This window comes from Balaenoptera acutorostrata, chromosome 12 (genome assembly GCF_949987535.1).
Source record: "Balaenoptera acutorostrata chromosome 12, mBalAcu1.1, whole genome shotgun sequence".
Taxonomy (NCBI): Eukaryota; Metazoa; Chordata; class Mammalia; order Artiodactyla; family Balaenopteridae; genus Balaenoptera; species Balaenoptera acutorostrata.
Window position 1 is genome coordinate 2999228 of NC_080075.1, and position 22833 is coordinate 3022060.

At 50.5% G+C, this 22833-nt stretch overlaps 2 protein-coding genes across 3 annotated transcripts in view; both read right to left on the minus strand.

Annotated features, from left to right (window-relative positions):
* The window catches only part of GPR45 (G protein-coupled receptor 45), a 65159-nt gene that overhangs the window by 23816 nt on the left and 18510 nt on the right, over positions 1-22833 (minus strand). The window lies entirely within an intron of this gene.
* The window catches only part of MRPS9 (mitochondrial ribosomal protein S9), a 91632-nt gene continuing 89147 nt past the window's right edge, over positions 20349-22833 (minus strand). Inside the window, exon 10 of the mRNA XM_007172111.3 lies at positions 20349-20457. Coding sequence (XP_007172173.2) covers positions 20364-20457 — 94 coding nt within the window. The 3' untranslated portion in view covers positions 20349-20363. The remainder of the gene's footprint in view (positions 20458-22833) is intronic.

Consider the following 22833-nt stretch of genomic DNA (forward strand, 5'->3'; position numbering starts at 1 on the left):
ACCTGGGAAAGAGTCCGCCCACCCCACCTTCCCAGCACCAGCCACGCCAGGCACTTCTTGCTCCTCACTGACCCCAACACACTGCCCACCAACCCCCTCCTCCTGCAAAGCTGTCCTCCTGTGGCCTCTGGTCCACCTGTGTCTCGGGTTCTCCTCCCAAGGCGCTCACGGCTGGCCCTCAGTCTCCATGTCCCATCCCCCACCCCAACTTTCCCAGCCTCTAAGCATCAAAGTAACAGGCTCGGGGGCCTCTCACCCCCTAGGTGATCTCAGGTCCCAGGGTTTTAAGGACGTCTGTGCGCTGATAGCTCCTGAAGTTACATCTCCAGGTGAGACTTCACCCCCGAACTCTGATACCTAAGTGTAACAAATCTGTCGCTGACACCTCCGCCTGGATGTCTCTCTGGATCTCATCCTCGCCCCATCCAAATCCTGCTCCTCTCCTAGTTCTCTCTCTCTCTCTCTCTCTCTCTCCCTCTCTCTCAGCAGACAGCGACTCTAGTTTTCCAGTGGCTTAAACCGAAATCCTGGCAGTAATCCTTTCCTCTTTCCCTAACACCCCACATCTGACCATTAACAAATCCTGTTCGCCTTCCCTTTGAAATATTTCCAGAACCACCTGCAGTTCCGGCCCACGTAACACCTGGCTTGGAGCGTTGCAGCAGGCTCTCACCCCCATCCCAGCCCCTCTAGTATTTCCTCACATGCAGCCAGAATGGTCTTTTTTAAATGTAAGGGAGATCTTCACTCCTTTGCTCAAAACCCTTTCCCCATTTCACTCAGGACAAATTCCAGAATCCTTACCAAGGCCTTTGAGTTCCAACACGCTCTAGCACAACCTGACCCTCACACCCACTACTACTTCCCCTTGTTTACTGCCATCCTCTGCCTCACCCACTCTCTGCAGCTACATGGCTCTTCTAATAGTTCTCAAACTCTCCCCTACACTCCTGCCTCAGGGCCTTTGCACCAGCTGTCCCCTCTGCTGGAATGCCCCCCGCCAGAGATCTTTGAGGTTCACTCCATCACTTCCTCCCTCTTCCTAACCATCACACGCCTGGCAGGGCCTTTCTTGACCAGCATCTTCCCCATCACTCTCTAGGCCCTTGTCCCTGCTGCAACGGGGTGTCTTAGATCCACTATTTATTTAAATGTCTGTCTCCACCCATTAGAGGGACTCTATTTTGTCACTCTTTGGGCTGCTCCAGAAAAGGTCCCAGACCTCCTTGCTATTCTCCGAGCTCGGGGAGAACTTCCAGAGCCACTGTGGAAAAATCACTCAGAAAAAAAGCAACAAAAACTCCCAAACACAGGTGCTTGATTTTGCTTGTTTCTTCGTGGAAAACAGCCCAGGAACGTGCCCGATTTCTTGGTTGAAGACCTGTGACAAGGCTTAGGCCTGCGATGGCAAGTTTGCTGCGTGGACTTTTTCCACGCTCGCCTTCTGAGGTCTCCGCAGAGTCTGTGTTCAATCACGGCCTCGGGCACGGTCTCCCGAGCCTCCGTGAGTCACCAAGCAGCCACTGTTGGCACATGAGATGGCGTTGGTCATCCCTGCTTTAAAAATAGTTCAACATATGCATCTTGTTCCCGTGCTGGATTCCGAAGGTCTAGCTGTAGTTCACCGGAAAGGTTGAGAATCTAAGACAGGCTGGGGTAAGGGGAGGTGTCGGCTCCAGAGCCCCTCACAGCCCCTCCAGAGATGGCCGACAGCTCCAGGGTTCCCCAGAGGTCCTCAGAGTAGCTCGGGGCCCCTCATCACCCACAAGTCTGCAGAACAATACTCTCCCCTGAGGGCAAAGTCTCCGCTGCTCTGATTGTCACCTCTTCTCACATCTCTCAAAGTCTTCCCTGCCGATCCACATTCATGCTCTTCTCCTTGATACGAGGGCCCCTCAGCAAACGCCCCACGCCCACCGACTGCAAAAGCCAGAGACCCTCGAGGTCAGGCTGGACACCACCCTCCCTGCCAGTTCCTCACCAGTGCCTGCTCGTTTCACCCCGGTCTCTTTCACCATCCCTTTCTCTCTAGACCACGACCCCAGCATGAGTTACGACCTGAATCAGCACATCAAGACCCTGACAGGTCCTGCACGAAAGAAACCCTTGACTCGGTGAACCCAGCCTCGCTGAACCCTTTGTGGCCCAGGAACACTTGGTCCCTTCACCACGTCTCCCAAGACCATGCACCGTGGGATACTCCTCAGGAGACACCCTCGACCTCTCCTGGTGGGGGACCTAGCATTTCTACCCTGTCCTTATCACGAGCTGCTTCCTTCTCTAAACCCAGGCATGTCCACCACTCCCAGGGATGGCCTGGGGCCGCCTCTCCCCCTCAGGTGTGTGGCTGCAGGTGTGAGAGCAGAGCCTCTCCCTCGGGACCACTGGGATGTGCTTACAATGCAGACTCGAGGTCACCAGGTCTGGCGTGGGACCTGAGGATTGGCTGGTTTGGGTGATTTGGGCGGGCTTTGGGGAGGGGGCGTGGCCTCCGGTTCTCTGGTCCCTCTGGGACCACGGAGGCAGAGGAGTATTTCCTGCTGGGGGGCAGGGGCAGAGGGAGGCGTCTGGCTCTGGGTTGATGAGTCTGAATGTCAAGGGCATGATCCTGGCTGGCCCTGGGAGGGACAGACAGCCTGCCACCCTCTGACCCTCGCCCAGGGCGTGCTGGCTGATTGGATGACGCGGGGCACGTGTGTGCACGCACGCGTGTGCATGTGGCACTGCCCGGCCCACGGCACTCCCCACGTGGCTGCGGTTGCTGTCATCGTTTTTATTATTCTTGCTCAAAGCTTTCCAAACCCGCGTGACTAACAGAAAAGGACTCCCTCCTACCCCGCACCGCTGTGAATTTCAGAGCAAGATGCTGAAGCCTTGATGGAGCCGGCGTCCCCACGGGCTGCTTCCGCCCTGGGGAGCCCGAGCTGAACCCCGGCCCCCTCCCCCCCGACCCGGGTCCCAGCCCTGAGTCCATCCTCCCAGACCCTCCGCCGAGAGGAACAAATTGTGATGATCTCTGAACTTCCCTTCCTGTTTGCTTGTAAATTAACTCGCTACCCGAAAGGCTGAGAATCTCTGCCTGTCAGATATTTTCTTCCCAGTTGACGAGAAAGTGCTCAAAAATAGAGCTGCCACCTGACACATCCTGGAGCGAATTGCCTTATACACAGCAGGCAGCTCAAGGCACGTTCACGGCTCACCTTCGCCTCGTGGACCCCAGTTCACGGCAGTGGGCAGACAGCAGGGTGCGGGAGGGCTGGGAACGCCCTTTCAGGCTCCCCCCACCCATCCCGTCTTCTGCTTGAACTGCAAACGTTTCAACCAAAGACGAAGCAGGCGATCGAACCACCCACCAAACCTAATCAGCAGGTCCACTGGCCCCAGACTTTTTAGCGCCTGCCCGCAGGTTCCACCGGCATCAAAACGCGAAGACATTCAAAATCCCCACGGAGGAGTTTTAACAGGGCGTCACCCGTAAGTTACAAGTGGCTACGTTTCCCTTTGGTGTGTTTTGGGACAATTTTCTTCCACGGACATGTGTCACTTTATTTTTTTTTAAATATTATGAAATATTTCAAACTACAGAAAATTACAGAGATTATTAAAATGAACACTCATGTACGTTATCCACATCTTGTTTTCCATTTATAATCAGAGAAAATCCAGTAACCCTACAACAACAAAACCCCTAAATTCATCCTCTTTCCCTCCAAGTCAGTCCTTCCTGACTTCCGGTTTCGGATGATGGTGACCTAGTAATTCAGGTGACACAGCAATCAACACGAAGCCCTCAGAACTGTGACTGAAGGCAACCTACTCGCTGACCCACAAGTCCAACTGATGGTACCTCTGTGCTTCTTGAAAAAACCCCATTTTTTCCCCTTCCTGTTGCTACTTCAACAGCCTCGATTACGTTGATTCTCTTCCTCTTTCTGGTCCTTTTAGGTCAGTACTTCAAGCTGTCATCCCATGTCTCTGGCTTCATTATGACTGAGGAATCAGGCATCAGCCCGGCTGCAATTCCTCTGGGTACAACCAGTGTTTTCCTCCCTCCCTCTCTGGATGGATTTAAGATCTTTTATCTTCGCTCTTCTACAGTTTCTCTGTTATGCTCAGATGCAGATGTCTTTTTAAATAGTTCAGTCTCCTGAAGCAGAAGCAGCTAGTTTTCCCATCGTTTCTAGAAGTTCTCCGCCATTACGTCATCGCATTTGCTCTTCCCTCCTTCTCTCTTTCTTCCTCCCTACCTTATTAGACTTGGAGGGACGTTCCCACGTTCTTCTCTGCGTCCCCTAACCTCTCATATTTTCCACAACATCATCTCTCAGTTTGTGCCTCCTGGGTGATTTCTTCAGGTTTTTCTTCCAGTTTACAAAGTCTTTCTTTTGCTGAGTCTATTCGGCTATTTAGTCTGTTCAGGAAGTTTTAATTATGATGGTTTTCATCCCCCTGTTCCTGGCACAGAGCTTTACAAGCGCTCAGGATTTGATAGGAGTGTCTTTGTGATGCTACGGATGCAGCTCAAGGCGGGTCCCTAGATGGGTCGGGATGAGGCTGGTCACTGGAAAGGCAGACCGTGTGATTAGAAGGTAGGGGGTTTGGGCCATCCCACCTCCAGGGAGGAAGGGAGCTGGAGACTGAGTTCAATCACACAGACAATGACTCAATCAATCGTGCCCACCTGTGAAACCCTGATAAACACTCTGGACCCCGTGGTTTCCTGTTGCTGAACACATGCCTCAGAGCTCACCTCTCTGCTCCTTTTATCTGGCTGGTTCTCCTTACCTATGTCCTTTATAATAAACTGTAAATATAAGTGCAGCACTTTCCTGAGTTCTGTGGGCTGTACTAGCAAATTATTAAGCCTGAGGGGTCATGGAAACTCTGGAACTATAGCCGGTCAGTCAGGGGTCCCAGTGGCCTGTGAAACAAGAGTGTCTTGTTGGGGACCAGGCCTTGACTTGTGGGGCCTCTGCTGACTCCAGGTGGTCAGTGCCAGAAGGACACTCGGCGTGTACAGCTGGGGTTGGAACAGAATAGAATCCCAGTCCTCCTACTTGCTGTGTGTGAGACTCTGGGCAGGTCACAGAGCCGCTCTGTGCCTCAGTTTCCTTGTCTTAAAAATGAGGGACTTCCCTGGCGGTCCAGTGGTTAAGACTCCGAGCTCCCAATGCAGGGAACACGGGATCGATCCCTGGTCGGGAACTAAGATCCCGCATGCCGCTTGGTGTGGCCAAAAAAAAAAAAGATCATGGCAGCACCTGCCACATAAAATGTATGAACAATAAACGGGACACTCAGCATCCAGCACATCATGACTCCCCTGACAAGTGGGAATGCCCCGGTCTCCTGCTCAGATGCCACGTATCCAGAAAGCCTGCGGCGCGGCCTGCAGTGGAGGTCACTCCTCTTCCCCTGCACTGTGGGTACCCCCATCCCTCTCTCCGTTTTATTTCTGTTCGACCTGACACCTGTATTAGGCAGCTCTTCCAGTGACAATGCTCTGTAACAAATCACCCCTCAGACTGTCACGTCCAGAAGCAAGCCTTTACACTCACGCTCACGGGTCCACAGGCTACAGGACTGGTTGATCCCGGTGGCCTCAGCTGAGCAGCTCTGCTGCCACCTTGGATCTGCTGGGCGGGTCTCCAGGCTGCAGGTTGGGGTCAAGTCGGTGCCACAAGTGTCCCATTATTCTGGGACCAGAAACTACTCAGGGCATGTTCTCACGGCAATGGCAGAAGTACAAGAAGCAAGCCAACACCCATGAGCATATTGGAAGCCTCTGCTTACATTGCCCACCAATATCCCACAGGCCCAGGTGCGTCACCTGCCACATCCAGTGTCCAGAGGCCAGAATGGACTCTGTTTCCTGGCAAGGAGCTGAACTGTCCATAGCAACGTGTGATGCTTAATTCTAATATGAGCAGGCTTTGGGGAATCCGGGAACAATGCTCCAATCTACCACTCTCCTTGGCATAGTGTATTTTTACTGGTTTTTATCAAGAGTACTTTTCCTGCCGTGTAATAGAAGCTCCACGAGAGCAGGGACATTGGTTCTTCTGTACACAGTTCTCTCCTGGGCCCTTAAACAGTCACTCTTCAGCAGGTGTCTGTTGACTGAATGCGTGAACAAATGAACAAATGAGCCGGGTGAGAACAGTAGTGATAGCAGTCACACTGCTAACCTTCTATGGTACAGCTGGGGATGAGCCGTGAAATGGCCAGAAAGAGGTGGGCAGGTGGGGCTTCCTTAATGCTGCAGGGAGGGGCCATGCAGTGCTGTCGGCCAGTTGCCTCCTTGTACCAGAAACTGGCCATGGGACAGTGGAGTCACAGGTTCCGGGCCAGGCCATGGTTCATCTATGTGGATCACTTTATATTCATCCTCAAAGCCAGATGCTAAAGCAAGAGCCACACCACAGGTACCCAAAGCCAGTGATGAGACATCACTTCAGTATCTCAATGCCCCTGGTTTTCCAACCGTTTGTTGTAAGAAAAAGCTCTAGTACCGAGTTAACTTCCCTAAAGTAATACTTACCAGCTGGCTGACCACAGAATTACCAGCCTCATTCACTAAGTAGGATTCTACACCCAGAGGTGGAAACATTGAGTTCAGCCTACTTTTATATACGTATTTTTTAACTTTCCTTGTTAAGGAATGACACCATGAATGGAAAGAGCCCTAAAAATACAAATTCTCTACAATTTAGCAAATGCAGGGACAATGAAAAGTCTAATAATAAACTTGAGACAGACTAAATACCACATAATTAGCACACTTGAACCAGAGGCAGAAGAAAAACATGTAATTAAATCTGAATACTTTAGGAAGAAATAAAAATGGTGCAATAATAGCTAAATCAACCAGAATGAGAAAGGTTATAAAAAGAAACCTCTGATTGATTTCCCCAGTAAGAAGATGATTTGGGACCAAACAGCAAAGGCTGGAAGAAGAGGGGGAAATTCACTACGGATACAGAAAAGTGAAGCTGATGTAATTTCCAAGAGCAAATGGTTGCTTCTCCAGAAGCACCCTGAAGGCTGAGTTCTCTTATGGTTGGTGAGAACAGAAAACACTGATGTGTAAAACTCCGTTCACATGTAAGTATTAATTATGTAAAGCCCTGTGGTTCCTGGAACAGCCAAGAGCGTTTCTACCCCAGGGCCTTTGCACTGTGGTTCCCTGCCTGGAGAAGTTTCCAAATTATGGCATGACTCACTCCTCACCTCACTCCCAGCTCTGCTCAGATGTCACCGTAGCTCCCAGGGGCTCCTTGTGCTTCTACTAGGCTTGATTTTTCTTCAAGATAAAGCATAACCTCCACTCAACACTATATTATACATCTGTTTATTCTTTTTTTTTTTTGGCCTCAGCACGCAGTACGTGGGATCCTAGTCCCCCAACCAGGGATTGAACCCACACCCCCTGCATTGGAAACACACAGTTTCAACCACTGGACCACCAGGGAAGCCCCTACAATTGTTTGTTCTTTGACCTATCCTCTGTCTCTCTGTATGCACCACGGGGGGGGAGGGCTTGGTCTTTTATTACCCACCATCCCACCCCAAGCACCTGGCTGGAAGTACATGAGTAAGAAACCTTCATTGACTGACTAAACGAGCACAGCACCCCAGAGGACCACACAGTAGATCCTCCCAAAGGTGTGAACAAACAAACCCGTGGAATTTTTTGACACGGCTAAAGGAAAGCACACCTTCATCCTCAACATCACTGTTACAGAAGCTGTCGTTGAATAGTAGTGGTAAGTATAGCTGCCCTCAGCCTGCTCGTGGCACTGAAAGGTACTGGCATTGAATCTGTTTCTCACAAGCACCTTTCTGGGGAGGTCCACGTCAGTGGGGGAGAAGGGGGCCCCGGCGCCCGGGGTGCTTAGTGCGAGGCCGCTCAGGACCGCCCAGGCTGGCGGGGAAGCCGAGGGAGCCGGCGGGCACCACGTCTGCAGGAGCCTCTCCAGGAACCAGCAGGTCTGGGACTGACAGAACGACTCCTAGTACTCTGGCCTGTCTCCAGTTTCTGCGCAGAAAAAATGCAATTACCTTCTTCCCCCTCTGTCTGCTAAGAACCCGCAGAGAGAGGATGGCTGGCTTTCCAGGGACCCTCCGGACTCTGGCAGCCACAGTGACTCCCAGCCCCGGGCACAGGAGAACCACCCGGCGAGCTTAAATAGTAAGATGCTCAGGCCTCACCCGCTGGCATTCCGTTTGCACTGGCCCGGGGCTGGGCCCAGGCATCTGCATTTTTTTTAAAAAAGTGCAACAATTGTTTCCACTGTGCAGGGGGTTGAGAGGCGCTGGGGCCCCAGAAGAGGTGCAGGGTGTGGAGGATGGGGTGATGGTGGGGGAGTGAGGTGCCCCACTTTCTAAACAGAGACAGGATGAGAAGTACTGCTTGTCCTTTTGCCTCGGGCTCTGACCTGGCTCCACACTGGTAATAGTTCTGTCTTTATTTAAACATTTTGCTACTTTGCTTGTCGTGGGTTTTTTGCATTAATTTTTATTTTTAAAAAATGCATGGAAATTTTATTTCTGTTGATTAGGGAGGTGTTTCGGCACCTCGTTAAATTTAGTGCCTGAAGCAAGCGCCTCAGGGCTTCACCCTGGGGGTTTGGGGAGGTGGGATGTGGCGGTGCCCGTGCGAGGGGGCAGAGACCTGCCAGAGGGTGCATCTCCTGATGGGGACATCTCATCCCGTCACCAGAGCCTCCCTCGGGGAGACACCCAGACCTCGGCTCTAAACACCATCTTCATGAACATGGTATCTCCGTCCGGCCCAGACTCCTCACCTGACTTCCTTCCTGACAGTCCCACTTGAGGATCTGAACACGTCTCAAACTTGTTCAAAGCTGGCCTCTGCGTTCCAAATCCTTCTCTGGCCCAAAGCAAAACAACGGCAGCAGCAAACCCCGGTCCTCCTAGACGTGCCTCTCAGTTTTGTTGGGGCCCAGGGAGGGCTGCCCCAAAATGTGCCTCCCTGGCATATTGATTAACCTGAATTAAAGTTACTGAAGAAACGGCCGATGCAAGAGGGTCACTGTGACCCTCCTCTCTGTCTCCCTGAAAGCAGGAACTAAATCCTCCACGTGAAGGGCCACCCCGGTACAGGAGGAAGAGGCATCCTTATCACCAGAGATGGGGATTCAGGGCTGAGCAGCCGGGATAAACAAACCTTGTTGCTTCTTTACTAATTTAGTACCCAAGCCCAGAGCTTAAATTCCTTGCTAATTAAGCACCCAAACCGAAGTTTCTTTGTCCTGTCAATTCCTCCCGGCCGCTTCTCAGGGCCCATTTCTATGAGAATTTAGATCTGTGTGCGGGAATTAAATGTTTCTCTTTCTCCCGCTCATCTGCGTTGTGTCGATTTTATTACTGGTCCCGCCAGGAGAACTCAAGAGGGATCAGAGGGGGAATTTCCCCTCCTCCACAGCACCGGTTCACAGGCCAGATGCTCTGGCATCCGTCACACCGCCCCCCCCCCACCCCCAGCCCCTCAGCACGTCCAATCCGCCAGCAGTCTGTCGACTCTGCCTCTGCACAGGCCCAGAAGCATCTCCTGTCCGTCCTCACTGCCTCTCTCCTGTCATCTCCTGCCTGGACCCCTGTCAGCCTGTCTCCCCCCAGCCTCCAAGCAACCCAAGCCATTGTTCTACACCCAAGATCCATCACTAAGCTCTGTTCACACCTTGCCATCAAAAACAGAGCAAACCCGGGGCTTCCCTGGCGGTCTAGTGGTTGGGACTCTGCGCTTCCAATGCAGGGGCCACGGGTTCGATTCCTGGTTGGGGAACTAAGATCCCACGTGCCAAAAAAATAAATAAATACATACACAAAAGATTTTTTTAAAAAATAGAGCAAACCCCTTCCCACAGCTTTCCCTGACAGACAGACACACCCTTTGCCTCGGCCCTTGAAGCTCGGCCTGACCAGCCGTCAAGCTGCCCAACCCTGCTGCCCACCACCCTCCTCCCCGCTCACCGTCTGCAGCCGTGCTGGCCTCCCTCCTGGCTCTTCCACAGGCCCAGCTGGCTTTTGCCTCGCGGCCTTTGCACCTGCAGTGTCCTGGTCTGGACCGCTCTCACCCCTGGAGCCTCCCATGGGGGCCCCAGCGTTTAGGTCTTTGTTGAAATGTCACTTCTTTAGAGGGGACGTCCCTGACCACCCCACTGGTCACTCGTTATCTCATCTCTGCTTTCTGTGTCCCACTTGTCTGTCTCCAAGATCATTTTAAGGTACTAATATTTTGCTTGTCTATTGTTTTTCTTCACCACTAGAATGTATATTTCATGAAAACGGCGGCATCATCTGTGTCGTTTGTGCTGTGTCTCTGTGGCCTACAAGAGAGCTGGCTTATAATAGGTGTTCAATAAATACATGTTGAATTAATAAATTACTGAATAAATGAATGGATAAGTGAGTAACTGAATGTTAATAACAGAACTTTCTCTTGGAAATTCCTAGGACCTACAGGCTAGCAGGATGACTTTTACACTTCAAGGTAAAGAACCAAAGACATACAGCTAAGGAAGTCCAAGAACTATCCATACAGCTAAGGAAGTCCAAGAACTATCATGTACAGAGTCTCTGTTCTTCTTGGAAATCCTTCCAGCACCTTCAGTGGATTTGAAAGGCAGGCCCCTGTGACACGGTCCATAAGTAGCAGAATAACGGCCCTGCCAAGAGGCCGGGACAAATCCCTGGAACATGCGAATACATCACTCGACGTGGCGCAGGGGAGTGGAGGGTGCAGGTGAGCTTGAGGTTGTCAGGCAGCTGATCTGGACGTGGGGAGGATCCCGGCTGTCTGCGCGGGTCCATTGTGATCACAGAGCCCGAGGTGGGAAGAATCAGCGTCCGAATGGGCAGCAGAAAAGGACCCACTGGCCAACGCTGATCTTAAAGACGGAGGCAGAGGCCACAAGCCAAAGAAGGTAGAGGCTGGAAAAGGCAAGGAGATGGACTCCTTCCGAGCCTCCAGAAGGACCAGATCCCCGCTGACGCTTGACCGTAGCCGAGGGAGACCCGTGTTGGACTCTGACCTCCAGGACCGCGAGGGAGTAGACTTGGTTTGTTTTAAGCCACCCCATTGGTAGCGGTGTCACCGGGCCCTGGGAGATGAACACACGGTCTGTCGGTAGAAGGTGGTCAGGGCAGTGCCCTTAGCCCTCTCTCATGTCTACGAAGACTAAACTGTGCGAAACCAGGAGATGCAGCAGGGCGGGTACATTCCGACCCTGAAGACCAGGCCAGGGATACGGCAGTGTCATGAACGGGCCCGTGGCAGACTGGCCAGGGGAGGGGAGTGGCCGTTTCCTGAGAGCCACTGCTGGGCTCTTGGCTTTTAGCCATGTCCTCTGGGGGGGCGGTGGGGGGGGGGGAGCACGCAACAATTGTCCACCACCATTCATTCTTCCACTCACTCGTCTGTTGCAAATGCTTCTGGACCATCAATGAGGTGCCAGGCACTTTGTCATCACTGTGGCGACAATCATACCAAAGGTCAGGTTCAGGAACTGACTACATTTTCATGGAAAATTGGCAATAATAATAACAATAACAATATGCACCACTTACTAAGAAGTTACTATGTACCCGGTCCACGCTGGATACTTAAAGAACACTTTGTCTCACCTTGACAAGGTAGACAGCAGGTCCGTCCTGCAGATTCTCAGAGAGGTGTGTTTAATGACCTGTCGACAGCCACAGGGAACAGGATGTAACTTAGATGCCTCTCTTGCCTGAAGCTTGTGCTCTTTCTGTGACATCATACTGACCCTCAAGATAGAAAAAGTTTCCATTGTTTTACTTTATCGCATGCCCGAGACTCTAACAGTATTATCTGTAATCTTCACAACAGCCCTATGGGGAAGGTATTGTCTCCACTTTACAAATGAGGAAACTGAGGCTCAGGGATATTAGGCTTCTCGTCCCAAATCACGTAAGTCATAAATGTCAGAGCCAGGGTGGCCCATCTCCACATCTTGTGTTTGGTCCACACAGCCGGCTGCCTTGGGCAGATCCCGCTGCCCGAAGTCTACAGTTTTAAAACTACATTATTTTCACTCCTCCAGCTTCTGTTGTCCATTTACATCTCTCTTCTCTAACAGAATCTCATGCAGTGCCCGCCTTCACTTTCCCTGTCTCACTTCTGCTCCTTCGCCTGCCTGCCCAGATTCTGGCGTCTACACTGGGCTGTGATGGGGAAACTGTTTCCACTGGAAAATCAAGAAGGGCAGCTGAGGCCTTTGGGAGAACACAGTGGAGACAGGCATCAGCCTCCTGTCAGCAGCCGGGCCCCCATTGGAGGGGCTTCAGCGGATGCTCTGTGTGGGGCAGCTGGTCCTTAGAGGTTTCCATGGAGACCCCTCTGCTCTCTGATTCGCTCACCAGACCCTTGGCATCACGATGGAGACCACTGTCCTGAGGACCCCGGGCCTGCCTACAACAGGCCCCCAACGAGGTGCCCCTTGCCCGGGCTGGGGGTAAAACAGAGACCAGGCTCACATCTTGTGCATGGAATTTCCCAGAAGTGGTTTGCCAAGCAGATTATCCTTAAACTAGTTTTACTTTCTATAGGAATAAAGCTGTTGTTAATGCCGTGATCCCGGCCAGGACTGTCTCCGAAAGCCGTGGTTGTGACCCTGTCACCGACGTGGCCAGGGAGCTGGAGCCCTCCCTCCCCCATCCCTACCAGGCATCTCTCCTCTTCTCCCGCCAACAGAACTCGGATCTGGTCCAGACACACCTGGGCATCCGTGCAGGTGGGCAGGGCCCGGTTTGGGGACGTGTGACCCAGCCCTGACCAATGGGATGCGAGGGGAGTCACTCGTGGGAAAGATCTGTGCTCCTGCTGCCAGGAGCAGCGGGGGCCAAGCCATTCTGTGCTGCTGGGGGAATGCAAGGCTGAAGAAAAACCAGATGGGCCCACGGAGTAGAGGGATGTGAGGCCCCCAGGGGGCTAACCGGCCGCCTGTCCAGCCCCGGAGTGTGAGCCTTTAGTTCCCTGAGTTAACCGAGTGTCTCTATTGCTAAAGCCGCCTTTGGCTGCATTTCCTGCTCCTTGAAGCCGAGCACATAGTAACGGACAGGCCCCCATCCAGGCATAAGAGCAAAGGGAGGGCTCTAGTTAGTGATGTCAGGGATCTCGCTGCCTGAGGGGCCCCTGGTTTGTCCAGCCCGGCACCCTCATTTAACGCGTGAGGACCTGAGGTCAGGGGGTGGAATGTCCTGCCTGGGCCCCCTGGCTGGTTGCAGAAGAGCCACTACGAAGGTTTGGGGTGTGGGGACCACCGACATCCAACCTTGCAGCCCATCCCGTAAGCTCTGCGCCTCAGCCAGCCCCCGCGCACCCCAAAGGACAGGATGGCCTCCGGGGACGTGCCTGTCTGAACTGAGTCCTCCTTCTGGCTCCCTGAGTCTCCTAACTGCATCCCGTCTTACAGCGCAAGACTCTAATAAGCTAGCTCGTTCTCACTGGGGTGGTGGGGACTTCCTGAGTTACCACCGATGCTTCGAAAGATGCAAGTGCAAAGTCCAGGATAAACAGAATAACTTCCTAAAGGATGCAAGTGCAAAAACAGAATTTCAGGACGTGTGTTTAAGACACACCAGTCAGGCCCTGCTGAGTCTGCCCTCCACCTGTCAAGCTAGTTCACTGTCTTCCTGGACTTAGAGAAGGCAGGACCACCTCGTGCTTTCCGAGCACCGACTTGGCAGCTGTTACAATGCTTTGAGGAGCCCGGGAGACTGAGGCACCCGGCTCTCTGCCCGCACTGGTCACTCAAAGCAGAAACAATGCTTCCATGTGCCAGGCACTGGGCCAGTGTTCCCATAAACCATTCCATTTACTCCTATGATAATGCCGTGGAACAGAAAGGGTTAACCTTTCACAATTCAGTGGATGACTCTCAGGCCGGAGAACCAGCTCGCCCAAAGCCACAGGCACTGGTTTAAATGGCGCTTGAGATGGAATCCTGGTCCGTATGGGGCCAAAGCCCATGTGCTGTTTCTGTCCCAGAGCATCTATCAGGGCCGGAGTTCTCGGGGCTGGTCCAGGCAGCTGTGGCTTACAGAGGACGTAGGATCCGAGCTCAAGGGGAAACTAGAAGGACAGGCTGAGGCCCATCAGTGGCCTTCTATCTGTATGAGGTACAAAATAGTAATTCCACGTATGCCTAGAAGTTTCAAAAATCTTAGGAGGGATGAGAGCTAATGCACGAGAGGAAAAGAACATACCTAATCTTCAGCTTGAAATAGAATGCTTCTCGGACGGCGTGTCCACTTCCTAGGGCTGCCCTGACAAGTTCTCACAAACTGGTGTCTTAGAACTGCAGGAATTTAGTCTCTCGTGGTTCTGGAGGCCAGAAGTCCAAAATCAAGGAGGCGGCAGGGTTGGTTTCTGGAAGCCCAGCAGGAGAATCTGTTCTCTGAGTCTTTGTGAGCTTCTCAAAGCAACATATTTATATTTATGCAGTTGCCATAAGAAAGAATAAAGGTTTTGCTTTTTTTTTTTTTTCCAGCCAGGCAGAGGGAGACAGTCTGGGAAAGCAGAAAATGCGGTACAGGACGGCAATGAGGGCTCTGCCCCCGGGGGAGAATCTCAGCGCTTGTTGGGAGGGGCGGGAGGGGCGGGGCGATGGGAAGGGCGAGGCTGTGGTTATTGGCGCAGCCACCAGGAATTCCCGGTGGGTCTCCGGCCGCACCGTCGCGTCGCCCTCTCCGCTCCCTTGAGGCTGAGCGCGGCAAGTGGCCCTCGTTGGCCAGTAACCGTGAGGGGTGCCCTCTGGCTGATGCTGAAGGGCAGGTGCGCCCCTGACTCCCTCGGCCCTCCTGGCCCTTGATGCCGGAGCCTTCCCCGCCTGAAGGTGACGAAGAGGAGACCCCAGCCACCCTTGGCGACCACGGAGCAGGAAGAACAAGCAGCCCTTTGCTGCTCCCCGGGGGTGTCAACACCACGTGACCTCGTCCCCCAGCCACACAGCAGGCAAGGACTCGGGGTTTGGGTCACATCCCTGCCGCTCCCTGGGGCTGTGGGCAAGTGCGTTGCCCTTCCTAAGATACACATGTTAACGCCTCCAACAACCTACAAGAAAGCGTGTATGAGGCTCAAGTGACGGACACACAGGGAGCAGCCAGCGCCGTGCCAGGTCATCTCCGTGCTCAGCAAAGCTCAGTCTCTGATCCCCTGGTTCTCTCCAAGGCCTCGGTTTCTCATCATTAAATGAGGCCGTGAGGTTGCGGGGGACGGTCCCCGAGGGCCCTTCGTGCCTTCTCTAGGATAGGACTGGCGCCTTTCACACAGTCACATTGTAGAGTCCCGGCGCGTCTGCGTGTGTCTTGACAGTGACGGATGATTGAAGGACACGGACTACCCACCCGTGACGCCTTCCCTCTCAGAAGAGAGGAAAGATCGTTTCCCTGCCCTGAGAATCATGTATGATGGTCACAGAGCCTTTGGCAACCCCCGGCAGTACATCAGCGGTCAGAGTCACTGGATGTGGCCTGAGGCTCAGGGATGTACCCTGGGGAGGGGACGGGAGACCCCGGAGAGAGCCACACCTCTCTCCCCACCTTCTGATCAGCCACTCCAGACACCAGCTGCTTATTTTTCACTTGCTTATGTGATTAGATCTGCTTGGCTGACGGCCTTCCAAGGCTCCGTTCTCAGGAAAACCGTTCTGCCATTTAATAAGCCTGGGTAGACCGCGGCTGCGCGAACCACAGGGCACCAGGTCAAGGCTGACCTCCCCCCGCCGCAGCCTCGTCGTAGCATTTTCTTCTCCATCAAGTGCTCTTCTGCGGCAACACAAATCCCCATCCCCCCACCCCGCAAGTTTTCCTTCCCCACCGGATTCCTTCAAACAACAAATAATGACTGTGTGCTGGGCTCTGAGCTGGGAGCTGGGATGCAGCTCGGGGCTTGGCTCATGGAGTCCAGTGGGGAAGAGGCTTCATGGAACCATCAGGAAACTGCTGGAAAATGGCAAGGCTGGAAAGAGCTATGGAAGCAACATCCACGGTGCAGGGACCACGGCGGCGCGGGGGCCCCTCCTGCACGTGCCCGCTCCCCAAGGGTCCGCAGGCCTCCACCTCGCCCCTGCCCGGCTGACACGTCCCCACCGTGCTGCAAAGACTCCCTAGTCTTGACCTCCTGCCCCTTGTCTGAGCTTCTGGCTTGTATTTCCAACTGCCAGTTACACAACTTACAGCTGTCTCTCGTTAAGAATAAAATCAAACGTGTACCAGCACTTACTGTGGGTGTGTTTGACAGGAATGTATGCAATCCTTCTTAGGAGTTCTCTTACTGTTCCGATTTTACTCGGAGACAGTGGTGTGCAGAGGGGTCATACCCTTGATCAAGGCCACACGGCTTAGAAGTGGCAGAACCCGGATTTGAACTCTGAGCTCTGACACCAAGCCTGGGCCCTCACCACCGTCCACTCCATCCACTGCCACCGGGGTGACCCGTGGCATCTCGTATTAAAACATCTAAAACCAAGCCCCTCTTCCTCCTCTCCACCGAGCCCCTTACCACGCACCCTGTGTGAGCTCTGTCCCTCTTCCTGTCTTTTCTAGAAATGACATCGTCACTCTCTCAGGCACTTAGACTGTCACCTCCCCCTGCCTCTTCCCTCCTATGTAATCAGTTGCTAAGTCCTGTGGCTGTCTGCAAAGTCTTCTAGGTCATTATAACAGCTCCTGAATGATCCAGTTTCTGCCTTGCCTCTCTCCAACTGACCCCCAAAATAACATGTAACGTTTGTCCCCCTACATCTGTTTGGTTCCTCCCTTGATCAGATACGTTATGGCTTCCTAATGGAACTCATGAATCCTAAGTCCTGAGACCTCTCTTCTGGGTTGCACGTGTGTCCCCTGAAACTCACCCCCGGCACCTGAAGCTCAACATGCCTCCAACCACACCTTCTGCTCTCACCCTCTCCATCCTCCCGTTCTTCCTCTGGTAGCAGAACCCCAGAGAGTTAGCGGGACACAAGACAATGTTTCCCATTTTCCCTGCAGCGAGGTATGGCCAAGTGACTAAGGTCTAGCCAAACAGATGTTTAGCAAAAAGGATGTGGGAAACTTGTGGGCCATGACCTGGGAGGAAAGAGGCACGCTTTCCTTCCACTTCCCTGGAGCCAGGTGGTCTTGGGGGTGTGCCACCTTGGACCACCTGACAGATGACAGAACAAGGTAGAAAGAGCCTGTGTCCCAATACCATGGAGCTACCCTATTAGTTCTGAATTGCTTACACTTCAGCATCTATGTAGAAGATAAATAAGTGTCTCTTTTGTTTAAGTCATTTTGTGTGTCTGTAGTAGGGGGGGAAATACCTTTCTAAGCTCTTGACTGGGGCCCCTATTGTGAGAAACAGACGAACAAGAGAAGGGCATACACATTTACTTAATAAACTTTCACATGACACAGGAGCCTTAACAAGGAAATGAAGCCCCAAAGAAATGGTTAGATCTGAGTGTTTTTATGCTGGGTCTGATGAAGAGTGGAAGGCTGTGGAAAGATATAACAGGACAGAGAATGCAAGCTAAGTATAGTAAACTTGAGGAAACAGAGCAACTTCTCTTCCTTCAGATTCATCTGTGTCCCTTTCTATTCCAAGATAAGGATGCCCCTTTCCTGTGGATATAGGGAGGGTACCTCGCACATGAGGGTTTTATGACCTGCCTCGAGGGAAGTTCAGAAAGTGTTTTTTACTGAAGACCTAAATGTAAGACCTGAAACCATAACTCTGAGAAGAGAACATAGGCAGAACGCTACTCAGTGACAACCCCTCCAAACGGCGCTGAGCCCATTTGCTTCCTTCTGTCTCCCCCTCTAGAGCCTGCACTCCTGGGACATGGCGGTTATGACCCCCGGATCGGTCCCCAGAGGCCTAGCACTGCCTTGGTCCACGGTAGGGGATGTTTAATACATGAACAGAATGAGTGCAGGAGAAAATGGCTGAGACAAGGAAACGGTCTCTTCCACCACGGATGAGATGCCAGCGTGCCGCCACTCCTCTGAAGAAACGTGGGGCAACCCGGTGGAGGAGGGCTTTCTGGTTGTACGTGGTCACCTCTGGTCGTTACAAAGAGGGGGAGGGGTTCCAGCAAGACAACAGGCCTCAGATGGAGTCGTTCATGCTAAGTCACCAAGCCGAGACTCAACTCAATGACAGTTTCCGCTCTCCCAGAAATGGGATCTTAACCCAGTCCGTCAGGAGCCGCCTGACCAGCACTGGCCGCCTGCCTGGTGGACCCCTGCCATCCGGCCCCTCCAGGAAAGCGATCTTGCCATACCCAACCTGCTTTTTTGCCAAGTATAAGCTTCTTGTTGCCGTTCCCTTCGGCCTATAAGACTGTTTCATTTGGTCCAGCTCCTGAGAGCTCTTTTCTATCTGCTGAATGAGATGCTTCTTGATTCATAAATCTTTGAATAAAGCCAACAAGATCTTTGAAATTTACTTTGTTGAATTTTGTTTTTTAATGCTAGGGACAACATTTTTTTTTTAAGAGAGACACTAATCTTGCCTGCTGAACTTCTTTAAAAGTGAGAACAGACCATGAAGACGCCTCTGCTGAGAATCTGCTTCTCCAAGATGAAGACTAGAAACATTGCCTCTTCCTGGAAGCCTCTGGCACCTCCGTCCACCCTCCTGAACCTGAGCTCCTGGACTGGTCAGCACCTCTATTCTGTTCTGTCAGCAGAAGAAAACGTCTGAGCAGCAAGGTGGGAGGCTTCCACCCTCCAGGAGACGGAACTATGACTCTCTCTGGAGACAGATTTCTCCATAGGGAGTAAGAATGGAGACATTTGTGATTAAAAAATAAGGCAGAGTCTTGTAACTCTTTGGTGAACAGGATTTCAATGATCCTCCCTTGCCTTTGGGCTCCACAGTGTCTTCTGTTTACAATTGCTAATAAACCCTTTAACTCTGCAAAGTTCTTCTCGAATACACCGCCATTTCTCTTTGCTCTTTCACGAAGGTGGAAATAGCACCTAGAGGAAGGCACACCATTCCCTTCCTGCCCCAATGAATGAAAGAGAAACCACCAAGCTACCAAACACTCCACGTCCTGCTCAGCCTCTTCTCTGAGTCGGGACTTGAGAAGGTGGAAATTATACTGAATTATATGAGACCAAAAATGTTATTTACTGGATGCAGGTCAGAGGTCAGTTGTGATGCTGAGGGTTCTCTTGGTGGCATGCTGGGCGCCAGGATGCAGCCGTGAATGACACCCATGGAGCCCATCCTTGGAGCGCACAGTAAAGCGGGGGGGCTCAGACACCGACCACTGTGCTCACAGCAGCTCACCCAAACCAACCCAAATATCTGGGGACAATTTGGAAATAAGTCATGGAAGAAAAAGCAAACTGCAAATCAGGCCAAGCTTCCAAGGACAAGCCCAGTTTTTAATCCTTCACCACCACTGGCTCCTTTCTCAAGGCAGAAACAAATGTTTGATGAAAGAATGAGTGGATGAAAGAGATGACATCTCGGTTAAAAAACAAAATCATTTTTTGGTCCTCATGGCCTTGGTCATCTGGTCTACCACTAGACTACCACTTTTAAAATTAGTAATCACCTAACAAGTAACTCCACCCCCCAATGGCTATACTCACAACAAATGCCACATACAGAGTGGGGGGAGGGGAAGGGAGGGGAGGGGTTATTTATTGAGTATATGCTACATGCTTTACAAATGCTGTTTTGTTTAATCTTATGTCAGCTCCGTGAGGCATTTTTCATTATATCCCTCTTTTACAGAGGAACAGATAGAAGTTAGAACTGGTTACATAATGTGTACCAGATCATACAGAGAGAAGGGAGTCGTTGTGCAGACTCAAATCCAGGTCTGTCTGAGTTCCGAGTCCTGCTCTTTCTGGAATGTCATCATTTTTCAAACTTACTCCAGATGAACAAGGAAGACTTACTTGGGGGACTTTCACTGCTAAAATCAAATAACAATTTATAATGACAGCTTTTTTCCAGTTTGCAGCAAAAGTTAATTGAATTTTCTTAATTTCATGTTTTTTCTCCTATTATTTTTTTTCCTAAGCCTTTGGCGCCTGCTACCCCTTATCTGAGAGTGACAGCAGCAGTCCTAAAAGGAATGAAAAATTAGGAAAGGATCATTAACAACGACTCATGCTTCAGTCAGGAGATTTTTTTTTATTATGGAATGAGTGCTCTCAATTTTGATTTTACATTGAATCTGTGTTCCAAGAGCCCTGGAGCTCACGGGAGAGTTACACGCACGAAGCTCACTGAAAAAGGTGTTTGGACTGGATGTCCTGAGGAGGGCTGTCCCTCTGAGGGAGAACATCAGGATGAACCCAACTCCACATTAGCAAGGACACACCAGGGGCGATGAAAGCAATTTCCTATTCAGAGGTAGCTGGTCCTGTTCCTTCCAGCAAGCAGCTTGTCTGTACTGGCTTCTATTAGGAACAGAAACAGTCTTTGGTCACTCAGTAAATCACCGATTTCCCACAGAAGACATGTCCTTTTCATTAAAGAAGGAGGGAAATTAGACCACTGCCTTAGAGCCACAGAACAGTATTGTTACACTGCAAACAATTATATAAAAGCCAGGTCTCACTGAGAGGCAACCTTCCAGGACAATAAGAAAGAAAGAGCTTTTGAAAGCGGTCAGGTCTGAGGCTCTACAGCCTGCTCAGAGGCCAACTTCTTCTTTCCAGGAGCCATTTACTCAGTCACCTCTTTATTTATTTCTCCAACATTTTTTCAGCCCCACTCTGTGCTGTGTAGTTCTTTGCAAAGCCCTAGGATGCATACGAACGTCCTGCCATCCATCTGGTGCGAGACAAGAGTGGTGGAGAGAATTCATACAACACTGCGTCCCACAGGCTCTGCTGGGTGGGGAAGGGTGCCGGGTGGGACCACAGAGGAGTGTAGGCGTCAAGGACAAAGGATGTTGTGTTTCCATGTTGTGATGATGCCCCAAGGAATCTCCAGATTTGACGGAAACATCAACAGAAAAAAATAGATTGGATTTCATCAAAATTAAAAACTTTTGTGCAGCAAAAGACACTATCAACAGAGTGAAAAGGCCATCGACGGAAAATGTTTGCAAAGCATACACACAACAAGGAATTAATACCCAGAATAGATGAAGAACCCCTACACCTCAACAATAAAAACAAACAGCCTGATTCGAACATGGGCAAAGGACTTGAAAAGACATTTCTCTGAAGAAGATACACCTATTTTCATAGTGTTCAGTTTTCCTTTTTTTTGTACTGTTGTTTTCTGGTTTTGATATCAGAGTAATAATGACTTCATAAAAAGGACTGAGAAGTTTTCCTTCGTCTTCTATTTTCCAGAAGACATTGGGTAGAATTGATGTTTTTCTTTAAATGTTAGGTATAATTCTCCAGTGAAACTACCTGGCCTGGAGATTTTAAATTAGGAATTTAGGGCTTCCCTGGTGGGGCAGTAGTTAAGAATCTGCCCGCCAATGCAGGGGACACAGGTTCGAGCCCTGGTCTGGGAAGATCCCACATGCCACGGAGCAACTAAGCCCGTGCGCCACAACCACTGAGCCTGTGCTCTAGAGCCCGTGAGCCACAACTACTGAGCCCACGTGCCGTAACTGCTGAAGCCCGCGTGCCTAGAGCCCGTGCTCCGCAACAAGAGAAGCCACTGCAATGAGAAGCCCGCGCACTGCAATGCAGAATAGCCCCTGCTCGCCACAACTAGAGAAAACCCGCGCACAGCAACAAAGACCCAATGCAGCCAAAAATAAATAAATAAATAGATTAATTAATTTTAAAAAAATGAGTAATTTTATTTCCTTAGTAGTTATAGGGTTATTAAAATTATCCATGTCATATTGGAGTAGTTGTGGTAGTTTGCACTTTTTAAGGAATTGGTCCATTTCATCTAAGTTGTCAGATTTATGTGTATAGAGTTGCTTGGACTATTCTATTATTACTTTTTTGATGTCTGCAGAATCTATAGTGATATGCCACTTCCTTTCTGGTATCAGATTCGGCATCTTCTCTTTCTTTGTCAGTCTTGCTAGAGATTTGTCAATTTCTTTATCTTTTGGAAGGGCCAGCTTTTTGTTTAATTGATTTTCTTTTTCTATTTTTAAATTCACAGATTTCTTCCTCTTTCTTTCTTTCTTTTTTCTTTCTGTCTTTCTTGAGGTATAGTTGATGTACAACATTATATAAGTTTCAGGTGTACAACATAGTGATTCACAATTTTTAAAGGTTATACTCTATTTATAGTTATGATAAAGTATTGGCTATACTCCCTGTGTTGTACAATATATCCTTGTAGCTTATTTATTTTATACATAATAGTTTGTACCTCTTAATCCCCTCAAATTCATAGATTTCTGATTGAATATCATTTTCTTCCTTCTACTTGCTTTGGGTTTATTTTGCCCTTCTTTTTTTTAGTTTCCTGAGATGGAGGCTTAGATTATTGTTATGAGACTTCTCTGCTTTTCTAATGTAAGCATTTAATGATGTAAATTTCCCTCTCGGCATTGAATTAGCTGCATCCCACGAATTTTGATATGTTGTATTTTCATTTTGATTAAGTTAAATGTGTTTTTAAATTTCCCTTGAAACTTACTCTTTGACTCATGAATTATTTAGAAGTGTGTTTAGTTTCAAGGTGTTTGGATTTCCTTTTATCTTTCTGTTATTGGTTTCTAGTTTGAATAATAATGACCATTATTGCCTTGAGCACTTTTTCAGTCCCACCCTTTATCTCTTCTCCTAGAACTCCAACAACATGAATGTTAGATCTTTTACAGTCTCACAGGCCTCTAAGTCACC